The following is a 16,422-nucleotide window of genomic DNA, read 5'->3' as shown; positions in this document are numbered from 1 at the left end:
CACACCGGGAACGAAAGCCATTTCCTAGGGACACTGCACGCGCCTCAGCATGACTTTGTAATTATTTATGAAGTGACACTGCATTCACAATATAAAGCAATGTGCTCAGATTACCTCTATAAGCATTCAGTTTTATGATTCAGAATTGACACTGATAGCAGACTTTAATAAAAACAGTTATTTTCTTAAGCCCCAGGAGCCCAGCCAGGCCCTCGGTGCTGGTCAGACGTCTGCAACAATCCACGGCGGAATTCCTCCTTCAGCCGGAGCCAAGAGCAGCTTGTGCTCACTGTCTTCTCCCCTCACCTAGAGCAACCCAGCCACCCGGAGAACTGAAACCGACCTCTGCTCAAACCAAAATGACACCAACCGAGCTATCAACAATTTGCTGGGCTCGGTGATGAGTTCGAGCCACCTGCCTGCAGCAGGGAAGGTGTTTGTAAGCCGGGCACTCGTGTGCAGCGCCCACGTGCAGGAAAGGTGCGTCCAGCTGAGCTAAAGAGCTAATATTAAACCTGAAAAGCCCACATCAGAAAGTTAACAGTAGTCATACAAAAATATTAACTTGGGTAACGAAAGCAGCAGTGTCTGCGCTGTTAGTTTATTTAGCCTAACCACACTACTAACCGATTTGCCGTCGGTAATAATAGACATACCCGCTGTCACTGCTACAGAGAATATCCATTTCATGAAACGTGTCAGTGTGAACGGTCTAACCTCAAACCAAGCTAAGGCACGTCGAAAACAAAATCACCAAGGAGCCAGGCCCTTACTAAAATTTTAAGTCCCTCCTAATTACCTACAAGGCAAAGCGGATTTTTCTGAGCTCGATACACTCTTCCCCTTCCTTCAACACGCGCAATTGCTTTGTAGCTTTGTCTGTTCTAGTCCCAACTGACAAGGAAAACAGAAAGCATTAACACGTTCGGGTGGATTAACAGCATTTGGGAGCATTGAGAAAGCTTCCTAAAAACACAGCTTTGGAGGCGAGCAGCCCCGTGGCAGCCTCGCCAGCCTCCCAGCCCCGTGGCAGCCTCGCCAGCCTCCCAGCCCCGTGGCAGCCTCGCCAGCCTCCCAGCCCCGGCCGGCCTTGCTCTGGGTCGGCTTCGCCCCTTGCCCCCTCGGAGCGGGGGTTTGGGGCTCCATCAGCAGACGGACTCCTCACGGCTGTCCCTGCAAATTCTGGCACGCTGATCAGATCGCAGACCTTTGATGTGAATCCCAGGGCTTGCCACCAGAAGTAAATCATGTTTCCGTTTCCCTTTGTCCACCTCAGTAATATACACATGAAATTCCTTACATTCACTATTAAGTTAGCTATTAAATCACAGAAAGCCCAAGCCAACGCAGACCTTGGCAAACGCTCAGTCACGCCACGGACACCAAACCAAGCCAGAAGTGAAACAATTGAAGTCCACAAGAACTAAAAATCAACAGGAAAATAAACAGCAAGGGTTTTTTAATTATTATTATTTTTAATTACCTGCAACTGAAGACCGGAAGCTGGGAAACGCCCGCACCATACCTCACACAACAAAACAGGAACGCGGAGCGAGCTCTGAAGCTTTTCCCTGCATCCCTGTGCTCTGCGTGAGCACCCAGACAGGGAGCACAAGGGCCCAGCCTTCACGTGGGAGCCAGGAGGGTTTGTAGGGTCTGTGGGGTTTGCTGCGGCACCGAGCACTGCTGACACCTCCCTGCATCCCCTAGAGCAGTCCCGGTACAAGAGGCAAGGGAATGAGCATCTCGTTATATTCTCAACTCATCTATCTTTATGGCAGTTTAAAGATTTTAAAGCTTTAAAACAAATTTGACATCTCGGACTGTCAAACTAATACCTCCGCCTGCACTTTCCCATAAGCCTTTAACTCCTAAAAATAAAGCTCAAAGCAAGCACTCAAACTCATTCCCACTGGAGCAAGAAGGACGTTGGAAGAATCATTTAGAAAAATGGCATTTAAAAATAGCAAACCTGTTTATTTGCATTAGGAAACTTCAGCGGAGTGTTTATTTCCTATTTGTTGCCCAGTCCATTTCCCAAAGAGAAAAGACAGAGACAGGGAAAAAATAGAGCCAACAGAGGGGACATCCAGACACAATGCAGCTCCACAATACAATTCAGGATGGTACAAACCGCCTCATTCATGGAATTTCATGGAATTGCTTTTGACTGCTCTTTGTAGTTTACTCCAGAGGGTTTCAGTTGGGTGGTGAACTGTATCCCCCCCTCTCCTTCCACCTAGACCTGCGAGCACCTCAATTCAACACCCTCCTCACTTACACAGTGCTGGCTTTGTCACCACCACCTCTGAAAAGACAAAGAACAAGATACAGAAGAGGACAAAAATAGATAGACAACTAGGCAACAGTAGCCTCAGCCTGAGTAGCTTTTCTTGAAAAGAGGCACGTCCTTTCCAACCCCACAGGCTGCACTGCCAGACCAAAAGAAAAAAGGAAAAAAAGAGGTTTGACATTCTCTCAACACGTTTCAAGATCTGTAACTGAATCCCATAAATCTCATTGGAGACCCTGTTTTAAGGTCATTTCAAGTAATTCACTACCCTTTAATCTTTTTACCCACTTTCAGCCTACTTAGAACACAATGCCATGCGCTGGGGCTGCTGAGAGACCGTAATGCAACAGCCAGAAGAAGAACGAAACTCTTCAAAAGAAATCTGAATTAACAGCAGCAAACTCTGGAGGAGGACCAAGTGGAAAACAACACCCAGGAAGCTCTAAGATCAGCAAAAAGGCTAATTTAGCCTGGATGTTCTTCCAATCACCATAAACATATAAATCCATTTAGAAGGAAAATGGATGGCATTTAAAAGAGGAAAGAAAGTATATTATTATATACATTTTATAAATACACAGCCAGTTATACCCACAAATTGTTTACTTTATTTAGCTTCAAAGTAACCGAGGAATAACACCTATAATGTTTAAAATATACTACAGGAAGTTTCAGAATCAGAATTCTGCAAGGGTAATCCTCAAAAGGAAATAAAAACCTCTGTCATTCGGGCTTTTTTTTTTTAATATCCAAGGTGCAAGAATTCTCACTTCTCAGTAAGAAATATATGGGAGTGTCCTCATTTTCATTGATAGACAAGGGGACATCGCAAAGACTGAAACCTACGTGGAGCTGAGATGTTGGGTGAAGGAGGAGGTTGGGAAGTCATGTCGAAATAAAACGTGAGGTATAACAGATTTATGACAGAGCTGTATTTAGAGTATTGAAAAACAGGCATTTTGTTTGGGTTACTGACGAACACTCACCTTCCCCAAATAAGTAAATGTTCCGTATATTGAAAGATATAAAATAAAAGCTTTTGACATATCTGATAAAAGCCACTCAAGTCCCCTAAAAAGTTAATGGTCAAGAGATTTTAGTATTATTGCCATCAAGCTAAAAGCATGTGTAGTGAGGCTTTAGGGAGGGGGTGGTTTTGTTAACGAAATAAGCTTTGAGGCACACAAGAAGCCAAAAAAAAAGGAGGCAGGCAAGGAAAAGGAACCTGTTCTCCTTGTACATCAGAGAGCCCTGAACAGAGCTGGATGTCAAAGGCTCAAAGCAGCTCTGTAGGCACAAGGTAGCCTCTTCACCACAGCCAACCCAGGTAGGGCTGGCTGACAACTGATCACATTCAAAGAAATAAAATCAGCTTACTCCTTCCTACACATACACGCAGCTTTCATCCTCTGCTTGCACTTTTCCATGCAAGATCTCAAAGTAATCTCCTCCTTGAAAGGAGAGGCATCGTTCTTTCAGAGCTGATAAGTGTGTTTGAAGAGTCAACACATGCGGCTTCTTCGCAAGGACAACCACAAACCTTTCACAGGATCCAGAACCCTTAAGCTCAAGGTAACAGCAAACGAGCAGTGCTTTCATCGCAACCACAGCAGCGGGTCCTTCTGCTTGGGGTTTGGTGGAGGCTGTGCCATGAATGAGAACTACCTGCACAAAGCCTCATCATAAAACCACTGAAACGATGCTAGTGAGCTGGAAAAGGCAACAGAGTACAGAGGAAAGCAGAGCTGCTCTTCCAGCCTGCAGCAAGAGTTTGTTACGGAGCTGCACCAGTTACAGGCGCTGCTTTCTGGAGCCACCCGCAGCAGCAGGACACCACCACGTCCTTGTCCACTCCTTATGTTGGGTCTGCAGGTCAAAAGCTCCTTCCCAAAATGCTGACAGAGCTTTCTGTCCTCACCAACAATAGTACCGGAATGGTCTCACCATGGGTGTTCCTCAGACCCAGCTAGGAGCTCATCAGTAGCAGCGAAGCGAATTTTCAAGTTTAATAGCGCAGAATCACAGCAAGAAGGACCAGCTGTTCGGATATGTTAACCAGCAAACAACTTGAAGTGTTAATTCTAATGTTTCAAAAGAAGAAAGAAATCAACCCCCCAAAACCAAACCAAAAACCTTCTCCCTTGGTAGCAACAGCTGTCACTGCTTTCAAGGCGCAGAAGAGGAATCCGCCTGTAGGTATTTTCCACAGAGCCCGGTTCCGGGATTTATTCCCTTGTTTCAAATCTGAAAGTAGCCCCGCTACCTCAACCCAGGGGGCATTTATAGACAAGCTTTCTGGGGAGAAGGAGATGAAAGGCATTTCATCAAAAGATGGATGCAACAAGCTCTTTACGGCTGTTAAGTTCACTCTGATGGATAAAGGGGAGAAGAGATAATTTGATTTAAAGCCTATGTAAAGATGAATTCCTTATGAAGTATGAGAACGATGAATGCAAACGCATTTTCATTAGATAACCAGGCTACAAAAGGATTTTACACTTCTGAGTAAAGCAATTCATCATTATGGGCAGAAGTTAATCACATAATGGAAGGTAACAACAACACGTGTATTGATAAGGGACCAAACCTCACAAAACTCAGACAATCTGGACAGGATTAGAGCACACGGAGGGAGAGAAGGCAGAAGGAGCTTGGCGCTCAGCACCAGAGCCTCATGCTGCTCAGGAGCCACAACCCATGCTTGGCTCGGGGGCTGCAGGAACCCCTTGGCACGGCTCCACGCTCAGCACCTTTGTCGTTTGGAGAGGAAAGAGAAAAACAGAACCCAAGAACCCTCCATTGAAACTAACCAGCACGCTTCTTGCAGAAAATAAAGTTCTACAATTGAGGTGTCAAAACCTTTTCCACTGACATTTAGACAATACAACACACACTTGCCTTAAGGAGTGGTGCTCAGCCCATGCTTGGAGCTCCCAGGCACCAGCAGCCACAACCACGCCGCTGGCAGTGCAGCAAGCCCACTGCAAAGCAACCCCACCAACATTTCCACACAGAGCGATCTCTGACTTTCAGACAGTTGCACTAGATTAGCCAGGAACTAACAACACCACAGCTTTGGTTAAAGCAACAGAGATGTGGCATTGGAGCCTCTGCCAGCAGCTGTGTGCTGCCTGCCCTCCATGTTTCTCATTTCTATAGCACAACTCATGGAAGCTCATGAGAGCCAAAAAAAAGAGTAAAAAAATAGAAACGAAACAGAACAAGAAGTATCCAGAGTTTTCAGACATTCAGCTCCAGGGGGAAAACACAAGAGCACATTTTCATTCATAGCAAGTTAAGTTTCCATCCAAACATCATTACTATATCCTGTGACCTTTGTAATGTTGCATTTGTTCCTCCCTCTGTAGAGAGCAGAAACTCGTTCCCCCTCCCTTTTCCAGCTGCAGACTTTTAAGTCGTTTACTGGCAGCCTTTTGTTCGTGGCTCAGCATCCTTCCGCAGTGCTGGGGAGTTGGTCCTGGTGAGCTGGTATGCAGGGATGGGTGCAACAAACCCACTGCAAGGCAGAAATATCGGCGGTTTACCGATTTTAAGGGGTAAATGGGATGAAGCAAGCCTCTTTTTTCAACAGATGGAAAGAACACAAAGTTAGGAAGAGTTATTTTCAATAAGGAGACCAAAGCAAAAGCATGCTCCTTTCCAAAACCACTTCACAGAGACGTTCATTTATTAAGTTTCTGAATAACTGGTTATCGAACACAGGGGAAAGGCCTCCACGTCTCCCTTCAGAGCTCTGTACTGGTGCACTTCATAAAATATTTAGTATGCTATGGCTTGTCATTGTTGTTCCTTAATATATCCAATGCACGCATTAATAAAAAGGGAGACTTTTTTTCCACGGTAATAATGGCTGCTTATGGACATGTTTCCTATCCGGAGCTTTCAAAGCACTTCACATTCATCAGATACATCTCTTCAAAGCAGACCTGTAACAGAGCTGGTGCTGGGAAGCGTTGCTATTCCCATTTTAAAAATGCAGGAGTGATATTTTTGTTTTATGGCCCACAGACCGGAATTTCCATGTACTGAATACAAAATAAATAAAATGAACCTGTCACTGGGTGTGTTAAATGCTGCCATTAGGAGAGAAACCCTTTAAGAAGGAAGGCACACAAACGTTTTATTAAACTTCACTCCGCCCTTCCTTTGTGCTGCACGTCCAAATCCAGCTTTATAGGCACATGGTATCACCGAGGCTTTCCAAGAAGGTGGAAGAGCATCCGTTTTCTAGAAAGCTTCATTTTGGTTCATTAATCGTAGTTTCCCGGATGGCTATTCATAATGCCATCGACAGCTTCAGAAGTTCGGTCACTGCAGTCATGATTTCCACCAAGAAACCTCCAGGCAGACTGGGATGGGGCAAGGAGAAGGGCACAGCACCAGGGAACAGCACATGCTACGAGGCATGAGCTTCGTTGATCCATAACCCTGTCCTTGTGTCAAACTTAATTATTTTGGGAGTGCTAATGAAACAAGCATTTTGTGGAATTTCCCATACCATCTAACTTTGCATATTAAATACTAACACGCAGGAGCATCCTCAAAGACACAACATTAATTTATGCCACTGTATTTAAACCTCACCCAGTAGGCATCTTAAATATTCCCCAAATAAAGGCATAATCACATGTAACACACCACAGCCCTGAAAGTTCCTTGAAATTGTCCTTCAATTCGGTTTCCTCCTGCCCTGCATGGATCCCTCCTGAGAAGGGAAACCAGGGGATCAACTAATGCCTGAACGACAGCCCCTACCCCATTTCAGCCAGCTCACTCGGCCAAGGAAGGGCGATGCTTGCGAAGGGCTGGCTAGCACAAGCTGCTCTTCCCCTCTAGGTTTCCCACTGCTAAGCCTCCCTCCACAGCAGACAGCATCATATTTTATTATTGCAATATCCAGACACCCTCTGGACGAAATTGAACAGGCTGGTGATTAAAAGATCACCATTCGCCACATTATCTGCGGTGCCACTGCGACAGCTTCTGGACCTGGAGCAACAGCACGGATGGGAAACGGGGGGGGTGAGAAATGGCCAACAGAAAGGAGCCCCATTAATCATTACCAAGTCCCAAACTGCAAATGCAGGGGGAAAAAAACCTTCCCGTCTTACAACAAAAGCTTACAGCCATGTGCTGCTCTGCTCCAGGAATGGATGAGCCGGCACAGACAGATCGAACACACAGCACCGTGCACCAGCCCCAAAACACCAGCGGCCTCCTCAGTCCTGGGTGATCGCTTCAGCACAGAGGCTAACACCAAAGAAAATAGAAAAACATCTTTCTAAACAATCAGCTTGTAGAGTAAGTGCCAGTTTTTTGGCTGCTTATTGTCCTCTCCCTCCTCAGCTAGCGATGTATTAAGGGCCGTGGCAAGAAAGCCGGATTCAATTACTCCGCACAGTTTGCCTTACAAAAACACGACGGTGACACGGAAATATTTTGATTGACTGAGGCTGAGGATCTTTGCTCAGAAAACAATTGATCCACTTGTTCAGAGAGGACAGTTCAGCAATTCTGTCAGCTACAGGTCCGTCAAACAAAACCTGCCTTCCTCCAAGAAAAACAAGAGCACATCATTCGAGTGGGACCAAAGAGCTACCCAAAGAAAGTTGGGGACTAATTCCTGGGCAACTACTGCCATTATTTTACGTAGATTCAATTTGTGAGCACTCACCATCTATGAATTGCATTGCTCCATGGCTTACACCCGCATGAAAACCTTCGTCCAATGACAGCGGTACAGAAATAAACCCAAAAAACCTCCCCTATTTAAAAGAATGGAGGCCAAAAAGCTCTTCCTGGAAAGTCCGACAATAAAAAAGCTTCTGAATTAGTAGGGCTGACCAAATACCCTGCTGCAGCTCTTCGCTACTGAAGAAAAAAAATCAGTGCTTGGTTTAGAGCTAATCTGTTTATTTGGCTCCTTCTCAAGAGCCAAAAAGCCGGGAGCTGCTTATGTGCCACCAGATAAATCAGCTGCCGGCCTCATTCAGCCAGTTTCACAGAAATAAATTTGTGCAAAAATCATTTTGTGGCTTGTTGAAGGCGCTTAGGACCCAGGAAATTTTGCACCACGTTGAACAACACCGTGAGAGAAAATGTTTGAGAAAACACCCATTGAAGGACAGGGGAGAACCCGGCGAGCATTTTGCTAATTTGCGGCTTGTGTTTTACGCTACGGATTTCCTGCAGTATCCTTTGGAACATACAGCAGCATACAAAAAGCGTGCACACCACACCAAAGCATGACACAGGAGTGGCACAGAACACCCAGCAGGTTTACATCCAGAATCACAGAGGAAACGATTTATTTACTTATTTTCAAATTGCCAAGCCCCTCAGATTTTTTTTGGTCAAGCACCGATCAACATTCACAGCACCAGTTCAAAGCAAAATGACTGGGTCAGAAGCTTTACAGTTTAAGAGTAGTGAATAGTTATTTTGATGGTAAGAAATAACATTTAAAATGGGTAAAAATCCACTTGCAGCATCTACTTGGAAAAAAAATTCAGGCTGAGCTTCCTCAAAGCAGTTATTCTGCATGCACATGCATATACTGACTTCACACACTCAATTCGAGTTTTACTGCCCACTACCTAGAGATTTCACAAAAAGAAAGCTCTGTTTTGTCTTTTATAACATTGCCATTTTGGAAGAAAAGAAGAAAGACAAAGTGGAAATGAAGAATGGACTCCAATTATGGAATTTCTGTGAAGTCAAGACCCTTTCCTCTCATTTTCCTCACTTTTTTGTCAATTGGCATGTCGAATCGTAACTTTACTTGCCTCCATCACCTACAAATTGTTGACAACCTTCAGAGAGCAGGACTCCCATGATGCTGCAGCTGCACAGAAATCTCAAAAAAAAAAACACCATGAAATCTGCAAAAGTCATACAAAAATGAACTGCATAAAGTAATAAGTAATTAATCTAAACTGTGCTTGGCGCAACAAAAGCTATTCAAAAGAGCATGTGGAGACATACTTTTCATCTCAAAGGTTTTGACTTCTCACTCTTCATAAAGACAACTGAAAGTTGATCAGGCAAATAGGTTCTTCCAAGTAAATTCCAAAAAAGGGCAAAAAAATAGTACGCATTTAAAAAAACAAAAAGGAGAAGTCAGGAGGTAACTGAAAGAAAAAGGAAAAGATACTCATGTGTACCCTTACCACAAAAGGAAACCAGTTAGAGCTAAGGAAAAATGTAGCGGGGCTCTTTCAGTTAGAAATTTGGGAAAACTCTGGCTACTACTAGTAAACTTTTTATAGAAAGCCCTCCTGGAGTTAAACTGACAATTTCTTCTGCTTTTGGAAGAAACATGAGTGCACGGAGGTCTCATGGTCAGCTCTGGTCTCTCGCCTTGCAACACTTGGTGGATCTGCAAGAGACCCAAGGGGAATTCAGGAGAGGAAAGGAGGAAGAAACTGAATTCTTTCACCTCTCTGCTGCCTTGTTAATAATCCTCACTAAAAATCCATTAGTAGGAGCCATACACGAGACAAAGAAACACAAACTATTGCTGTAACATCAAACCAATCTCCCAACAGCCCCTTCCCCCTTCCTGGCAGCAGGCGGCTGAGTTGGCCCAATCTGAGCAGCTCCAAAACTCGAGGGATTTGCACTATCAAGAACTGCAGAGAAACAGATGATTCTGAAGCATTTTCACAGCCAGAGTTTGGAGCAAGTCATTGTTGCAAACAAATGGAATCACTTACACAGAGTAATGATTAACTGTAAAAAAAAAAAAAACCTTAAAAGGTAGTCTTACATTTCAAATGTCAATGGTAGTGCAATATATACAAACTCTCAATCTCAAAATTTAGAAGTATTCCACCAAACCACACCAGGGTGCATGGCTGAAAAGCCTATTTACACTCGGTCTTAAACAGGCGTTGCCGAAGCAGTGGCCAGGAGCTCACCCGTAGCACTCAAACACAGCGCTAAGATCTGCAAACAGAACCATGGTGGGCAGGAACCAACTCCACAGCCTCAACTGAAGACCTGCACAACAGAAATCACCTTACCTATGCAATGTCAACAATACTGGAAATTCCTAGGTCATAACAAAAGAAATTGGTTGTTTGAATTGATTTACCCAAAGCATTAATAAAAAAGCTTACAAGAGTTGAGAGAAATCCCAATTTTCTTGTTTGAAACCGCCACCAAAAGCGGCATATTTCCTATCCCCCAAATTACAGCTGCTTGACCCAGCCACAGCTGCTTTTGTAACCTTTGATAAAGAAGCTCAGCACCACTCCTCAGAGCTAAGGCTGCCTAACACCACGCAGGGCAGCCAGGAGATGGAGCAGACAAGCGAGACACCGGCCGATTGTGGGCAGCACCCAAGGCAAAAGATCACAGTCAGAACCAATATACCACCAGCCGTTCAATCCAGAGAGGAAAAGGGGACTTAGCTGGAATGTACCAGCAATTTGGGGGAAGTTTTAGCTGTTACAGTACCCTGGATTTGGTAGCACCTAGGAGGAGGCTTGCCTGAAGTTCCCCTTACCAGGCCTCTCCCCTTAGCTTGAGATGCTCTCAGCTGGACAAACACGCAGCCACCTCTGTGCCGGGCTTGCTCCTGCTGCGACGAACTCATCTATTTTTCATATTCCCAGCGATTCTCAAACTGTGCTGCAAGATTTGCGGATGTGTTTTAACCTTTGGTAGAGCCTGCTCAAGGACAGAAGCAGCTCACGAACCCTCACTGCGTAAAAAATGTCAGTATTAAATTTCTGGAGCCCAAACCATGAAGCTATTTACTGGAGCTTTATACAAACTAATTAAATATAATGCTCTCATGGGATATGAGGAGAAAGAAAAGAAGAATTAAGAGATAAATCACTGGCTCTTCTTTCCTCAGCAAATGTACACTCCAATTTAATATGTTAACCCGAAAAACAGCCCGACAGCCCTCAGTCGGGCACAGATAGGCAGCGTCCAAATCGCACATGGAGCACACTGCACAGCATAAATTAATTATCTCTGCCTTACCGCAACTTGCACAAAGGAATTGGGAGAGACAATCCAGACAAGGGGATGAGCTTGAGCTATCAAAGGCTCCATATGGAGACCACAGAATCTCACTTTCCAGCTTCACAGAACTCGTAATCTTTGCGAGCACATGGGACAGAAACATATCAAAGCAGCACTTCCCTCCCCTGCTGACCCCATGTCATCTTGTCAAGAGAATTCCTACCGCATGACACAGCCATTTCAGAGGTTTTTTACCCTCAAAGAGCAGCGTTTGCGGCAAGTCTTTCAAGAAGAGCGCGCCCATGCCTGCAGCCTCTCCTCTCTTCCCCACCGGCGTGAAACGGCGAGCGGCACAGTCCTGCAGCCAGGCTTTGCTGCAACCATTAAAGGAGGCTCAGAGGAAGAGAAGTAAGTCAGAGCAGCTGTTTAGGAAAGCCACCCTGTCTGGACACCTCCACAGGTTAATTGACTCCTGCAGAAGACAGAAGTTTGTAATTGAACCTCCAGATGCAGGAGACCAGGGGTCATCAGGCAGGAAGGGAGCTGAGGTGCAGCCGTACGGTCAGAGCAACTCCAGGCTGGACCTAACAGGGCCACCAACCCCTAGGACGGACACCACACCAATACCCACAGACTGCAAAACATCTTCTGAGCCACACCACTCCAGAAATAGGATACATATCACTCTACTCCTGCCCACTAACCCCTGTGCGAGAAGATTTATGCGTAAGAAGCAATCCTCCATCTTCAGAAATTCATCTCAACCTACCATTGATCTCCCCACCCTCACCAGCTGCATGCACAAACAATGAAGAGCTAGCTTCATCCCAAAAACCAGGGAACTGGCTGCTGGAAGAAGACAACAAATACCCATGGGTCAAGGCCAAGAGAGAGCAGAAAGTCTCACTTGCCAACACCATGTCCCCCCCATGCACCTTTTAGAAGAAAAGATGCCAAGTTAATTCAGCAGCAGAAAAACAAAGTTTTGTGTAAATGATCCATTAACCACGATGCAGTACTACTCTTTAAGTGGTCTTGATTAACTTAAGGCTATTAAATTTTTAAACAAAGCTCAATCATTGTATTAGTAATAACGTGAAGTGCTTGAGTATGCTAGTGGATTAATGGTTTTAAACGATGCCTGTAAGCACAGCTTCCAACACACAGCCCGGAGCGGCGCGTAGCAAAGAACGTGGCAAGTTTCTAAATGCCAGTAAAAAATACCAGAGAATTTTCTCATCTGAGAGAAACAGATGACACCTTACAGCGTATGGAGCATGCCAGCACCCGATTCATCTCACTCCCACGGTGACTGCTCCATGGCATCACTGTGCAACACAAAGAGAGAAGACACCAAATAACCCAAAATCAGAGTTAGCACCACTTCTAGCCTCTTCCTGCACCTAGGTTAAGAACTGGATTGGGACACCAAAGTTTTTGCGTAAGGGCCGTGTTTAATGATTAGGCAGCACCACACTTGAGCGTGTTTCGAACCACCTCAGTGGAGACCAGCACGCCTGTTGAAGGACATGCTCAAGAGGCCTTCCCACTCTGCTACTGCCAAATGGGTACCTGACTTGGAACCGAAGCACCTATGAGACATACAGCAAGCTTCACGAAGCCTAAGAGCTTGTAACCATGAAGTCTCCCCCAGCCCTACTCCCAGAGGACGAGTGCTGAAGATGCCCACTGCCCAGTGTTGGAGCCCCGCAGAGAAGAGGAGCTCCCCGCTGCACTCAGAAGCAAACGAGGCAACGCACCAAGTTTGAGCCCTACCTTCGGGCGTGGATTCGAGCTGGTCAGCACTCTACACCTCCCTCTCATGGGAAGGGCAGGAGAGGGCCCAGCACCACTGCTGGCCCTGTCCATGGCCTCAAAGCACCACCAGGCTCGCCATCAGGCAGCCCCTCGCCGCTGGTGGGCATCGAGGGAGCGCGAGGGGCACACCACCAACCAGCATGGCCCTGCTCGTCTTCACCTCATCTCAGTTAAGACAGGAAGGTTTGGTAAGTCAAAAAGCCAAACGCCTCGTTTTTGGGACCACGTTTACAGACCGAACTGACAGAGCTCTGCTGAGTACATTCAGAGGTGGGCAGCAGCGGTCTCTGCTTGGGAGGAAGGCCCGACTCCATTGTACGCATCCCACTGGTCTCTTTTTGGAAGAGGAAAGATGGTTTTTCTTTTATAACACATCAAAAAGCAAGAGATAAGATAAGCCCTACTAATACTCAAGCCTCGTTTGGCATTATTGTGTCCATTACACCAGTTACAATCAGCGTTTCTTTGGTTTAAATCCAAATATTGTGGCTACAGTCTATCACGCATATTTAGATGGGGTAAACAATGAAAGAACATATAAGCCTCTAATTTTACACTGGCTTCAATTCCCATTTCCATCAACAATGGCCGAGAAAACAGGAACAGAAACTAAACTAGTAAAAAAGAAACCCATTCTTCTCCATTTCTGACTTTAAGAATTCAAGAATTGAAAAAAAATCAAAACGAGCCCCTATCCAGCTTTATATTTGCTCATATATACCTGCCTTTTTATTAAAAAAAAAAAAAAAAAGGATGTCAAAACTTCTAGATACACAGCACTAAGGTCAGCGTAGGACATGCATCTTGTAGAACAAGATGTTTTAATGATTTGCAACCAGTGAGCACCCCTCAGCATGAAAAATAGCCAAGTACATAACGGCAAAATAATATTTTAATTGTCAGTTTTAATCTACGTTTCCTACTCAGATTTAAATCACATTTTTTTAAATCGCATCGATTTAACTCAATCAACCCTGCCCGAAGGCCATCTTTCTTGCATGCTACAAGCATACCAAGCAAGTTTTAACCAATTAGATAAATCATTAAACCTCATAACTTCCTAGCAGCAATACATCAAGCCATACATGAGCAATAATTATTTTTAATAAGTGTTACATTGAAAACTTTGCAAAAAATAAGAAGCTAAGTAGACATTTCTCCATTTTTTTTTCAACCCAGAGCACATGATAGCCTGAAGCCCAGCCAGCTGAATCCTGCAGAAGACTTGCATGATCACTGCAAACGTGCTTCTGACATTTTCTTCCCTTCCCTGTGACGATCCTGGAATAACATTGACGTGTTCGCTTCATCCAGTTCTATATGTATGCAAATGTACGTGTGCATACCCACACTGCAACCTTGAGGAGTTCTACTCAAGAGCACAGAATGAAAAAGCAGGCAGCAATGAGGGACTCACCAAGAGCAAAATCCCGAATAATGGAACTTTCTAGCACAAATAGCTTTACAGGGACCCTAAGCAAGGTCCCAATTACTGCCGACCGCAATATGCTCTTCTGACACCGCACGGATTTTAAAAAGATTCCTACGATCGGAGGATTAAAAAGTAATTAACCGGCTGTCATATTCCCAACGCAAATCCCTATTTTCGAACACCAGGCAGAAAAACATGGATCTCTCAGCACTCAGAGACCCGCTGCACTCGGTAAAAACAACGAGATACCTTAAAATAGCACCGCCACGGGTGGAACCTACCCTGTGGGGGCCACGAAAAAGCACACTGCAAACCCACCAGGGCGCTGCATTATGAGAAAGCCCTGCGGATTCCAGGCGATCTGCAGCCCGTTTCCCCCTTCCCCACCCAAACTCCGCAGCCGCCAGCCACGGCTGCGGCAAGGAAGCAGAAGGAAAGAAAGCGATGCCTTACCTTTGACTTGGGTGTCGTACTCAGCTATGATCTCCTTATCCTTTTTGAATTTGGCTGGCGACGTCATGTTTTCTCCCCCAAAAAGGCTCGCCCGAGGAGCGGATCCAGCAGCAGGCGAGCCGCGCAGCGCCTCGCTTTTCCTCTTACCCTCTCCCCCAGGCTCCCCCCCCCCCCCAAAAAAAAAAAAAAGGAAAAAAAAAACAAAGCTCAGTCCATGGGGAGTGGGGCGTTGTGGGGGGGCAGAGGCAGGCGGCAGCGGGCACCAGGGGCGGCCGCTCGCACCGCAGCCCCCCGCAGCAGCATCCGCGCTCCCGCAGCCCCCGGGGGCTCCCCCGGCGTTAGCAGCGCGGCGGCGGAGCGGGGCTCGAGGCTCGCATGGCGGGGCCGGAGCGATCCGGGGTGGGGTTTTGGGGGGGGGTTCTCCTTTTTCTGCTTTTTCTCGCCTTGCGGACGCTGAGAACCAAAGCCCGGCCGGGCGCTGGGGCAGGGGGAGAACGCAGCGGCCGTCGTCCTGGGGTCTGTCCGCCTGCAGGGGGGCGACAAACGGCGACGTTAGGGACCCGCAGCCACCCCCAAAACGACCCGGCCCCCCCCCCCCCAAAAAAAAAGGAAAAAAAAAGGGGACCCCCCCCACAGGGAAGAAGGGGCGGTGGGGGGAAGCAGGGGCCATGCCCACGTTCCTAATCCGCCCATCCCCTTATCACCATCCCTGTCCCCATATTCCTGTCCCCCCCATCCTTGTCCTCCCCATCCCTAACCCCATATCCCCCCGTTCCCATCCCCGTGTCCCCCCGGTCCCCATCCCTGCCCCCCACCCCCACCCCCATCCCCGTCCCCCCATCCCCCAAATCCCGTCCTCCCCATCCTCCAGCCTGCAGGCAAGGGGAGGCAGGGCTCAACTTTTTCCTTTTTCTCCCCCTTTTTTTTCCGTTTTTCCCCGTTGGGGCTGCGGAGGACGGGAAGGGAGGGAGGGAGGGAAGCTCCGAGCCACCCCCTCCACCCCCCGCGGGACACGACCCGAGAAGCGCCGCACCCGGCGGCCCCGCGTCCCGCCCGGCACGAACAATGCGGCCGGCGGGGAAAGGAAGCCCCGGGGGCTCCGGGAGTAAGGCGAACGGAGGCCGGGGCTCCTCCGCGACGCCCCGAGCCCCGCCTGGGGGGCGCACGGCGGGGAGGCTGCGGCCAGGAGAGGACCGGGGGGCTCTACCGAGGACCACCGGGGATCGGGAGGGGGCTCGGGGACCGGGAGGGGCTCGCCCGGGGCCGGTTACCTGGGCGCCGCGGAGCCGCCTCCCGCCTGCCCGGCGTCCTCCGGCCGCTGCCGCCCGGTTCCCCCCCCCCCCTTCGCCCCCCCCCCGCCGCCGTTGATCGCCAGCCCACCGCCCCGCCCCGCCCCTCCGTCCCGGCGCCCAATCGCCGCGCGGGGATG

General features: G+C 47.4%; 1 protein-coding gene and 1 long non-coding RNA gene across 5 annotated transcripts in view; both read right to left on the bottom strand.

The window, feature by feature from the left end:
- Positions 1–15,185, bottom strand: part of SRGAP2 (SLIT-ROBO Rho GTPase activating protein 2) — a 104,556-nt gene extending 89,371 nt beyond the window's left edge. For all 4 annotated transcript variants that reach the window (XM_035346947.1, XM_035346948.1, XM_035346949.1 and 1 more), the window contains exon 1: positions 14,994–15,185. In XM_035346947.1, coding sequence (XP_035202838.1) covers positions 14,994–15,060 — 67 coding nt within the window. In that variant the 5' untranslated portion in view covers positions 15,061–15,185. The remainder of the gene's footprint in view (positions 1–14,993) is intronic.
- Positions 15,186–15,398: 213 nt separating this feature from the next.
- On the bottom strand, positions 15,399–16,361 carry LOC118178478. The gene is made up of 2 exons (XR_004756156.1): positions 16,265–16,361; positions 15,399–15,519 (listed from the first exon to the last, which is right to left on the bottom strand). It is a non-coding gene; the product is annotated as an uncharacterized LOC118178478 (long non-coding RNA).
- Between the last annotated feature and the right edge of the window lie 61 nt (positions 16,362–16,422).

Source organism: Oxyura jamaicensis, chromosome 26, assembly GCF_011077185.1.
Source record: "Oxyura jamaicensis isolate SHBP4307 breed ruddy duck chromosome 26, BPBGC_Ojam_1.0, whole genome shotgun sequence".
Classification (NCBI taxonomy): domain Eukaryota; kingdom Metazoa; phylum Chordata; class Aves; order Anseriformes; family Anatidae; genus Oxyura; species Oxyura jamaicensis.
This window is presented reverse-complemented; position numbering and strand designations above follow the sequence as displayed.